This window comes from Chaetura pelagica, unplaced genomic scaffold, assembly GCF_000747805.2.
Source record: "Chaetura pelagica isolate M959 unplaced genomic scaffold, ChaPel_1.0 scaffold404, whole genome shotgun sequence".
NCBI lineage: Eukaryota > Metazoa > Chordata > Aves > Apodiformes > Apodidae > Chaetura > Chaetura pelagica.
Genome location: NW_009952975.1, coordinates 14,796 through 16,257, shown reverse-complemented (window position 1 = coordinate 16,257; position 1,462 = coordinate 14,796). Strand labels below are relative to the sequence as shown.

Sequence of the window (1,462 nt, the reverse complement as noted above, 5' to 3'; positions counted from 1 at the left end):
TGCAGGCGGTGGATTCGCGGCTGCTCTGCCGGGTGACCCGGGTCCTCATCTCCACCGCGATGCCGGTCTCCGTGCTCCTCCGGATGTTGCTGCGCAGCTTTTTGGGGCCACCCTCTGGAAGCAGAGACAGGGGGTGAGCCCGGGAGCCTCCCCGGGTGCTGCTCCCCTCCCTCGGTACGTTTTCCATCACGGTTTTCCCTGGGGATGAAGCCCTGCAGGACCTCGCACGGCGCTGACACCCGCACCTCGGCCATCCCCGCCGCGTGCTGAGACCTGCCAGACTCAGCTCACATGTGCTGCCACCAGCCCACAGCCTGGCTGCTGCTGCTGCAGACCCAGCTCCAAAATCTTCAGGGCCACATCAATGTCCCGTTGTCCCCGTGTCACAGGGGAGAGGCACCCACGGGCACCCCCGATGGACTTGATCAGTGAAGCCTCCCTTTCTCCAGGCAGTTGCACCATCCCCCTGCCAGGTGTCCCAGGTGGTGGCAGATGGCAGAAGGAGGAGCATGGCCAGGGCATCCATCCCTGGCACTGCCAGCAGCCCTGGCACCACCGGGAGCCCCACGGCGTCAGGAGGGATGTGTTGGCACCACGGCTGCTCCCCGGGGGGTCAGGCTGGTCCTCCTAATTCAGGGGCTGCCCCCATGGGAGTGTTTGCCTGGTCCTGGCACCCCCAACAAGGTGAGTGATGCTCCAGCAGCCAGGAAGGTCCCAGTCCTGCTGTTCCCACGTGTGGGTCTGCCTGATGCTGGCACTTTTGGGGATAATTCCACCCCTTCAGAAACTCCTCGGATGTGCAGGGCTGGAGGGCTCCAAATTAATCCTCTCTTTATAAATCACCTCCCAAATCATGAAATGCCACCAAGAACCAGGATGAAAAAGCAGTAACTAGAGAAAAAGCCTGCACTAAAATGAGCTTTTTGCTTCCCCCACCCTTTAAAAAGCTATTTGAAGCATTTAAATACACTTCCCAGAGCCAGACAGTTTGACAAGTCCTTTCTTCAAGCTCCCTCTCTCCCTGCAGCCAGGACTGGCCAGTGCTGGGGGATGGATGCTGATCCCAGACTCTGGGCACTGGCAGAGCTCCAGCAACGCCCCAGATTTTGGAGGTGCTGGGGAGGATTCTAAGGGGATTTTGTTATTGTGAGGTGTCTTCGTCAGACGTGGGCAGCTGGAGCATCGCTCGGGGCAGCCCCCTAAGAGCTGGGGTGGGTCTTGGGGGGTGGGCTGCTGGGGCCGTGGGTGCTGGGGCCACGCTCCTCACCAGTCTGGTTGAGCTGCAGGGTGCTCTTGCTCCACTGGGACAGCCCCACGATGGCCACCATCTTGGCACCCAGGCTGGAGCGGCGCTTCTTGCCCAGGGCGGCGGCGTCGGGGCCGCCCCGCGCGCTCTGCTCCGCGCTGAACATCTCCCCGCTGATGCTGGAGCTGCGGATGACATTCCCGGCCGCCGTGGAGG

At 62.0% G+C, this 1,462-nt stretch overlaps 1 protein-coding gene across 1 annotated transcript in view; it reads right to left on the bottom strand.

Moving 5' to 3' along the window:
* RIMS3 (regulating synaptic membrane exocytosis 3) overlaps positions 1-1,460 on the bottom strand; it is a gene marked incomplete at its 5' end in the record, with an annotated part of 3,187 nt that extends 1,727 nt beyond the window's left edge. Inside the window, 2 exons of the mRNA XM_009996339.1 lie at positions 8-114; positions 1,268-1,460. Of these exons, the coding sequence (XP_009994641.1) occupies positions 8-114; positions 1,268-1,460 (300 nt within the window). The remainder of the gene's footprint in view (positions 1-7; positions 115-1,267) is intronic.
* Positions 1,461-1,462: the final 2 nt, after the last annotated feature.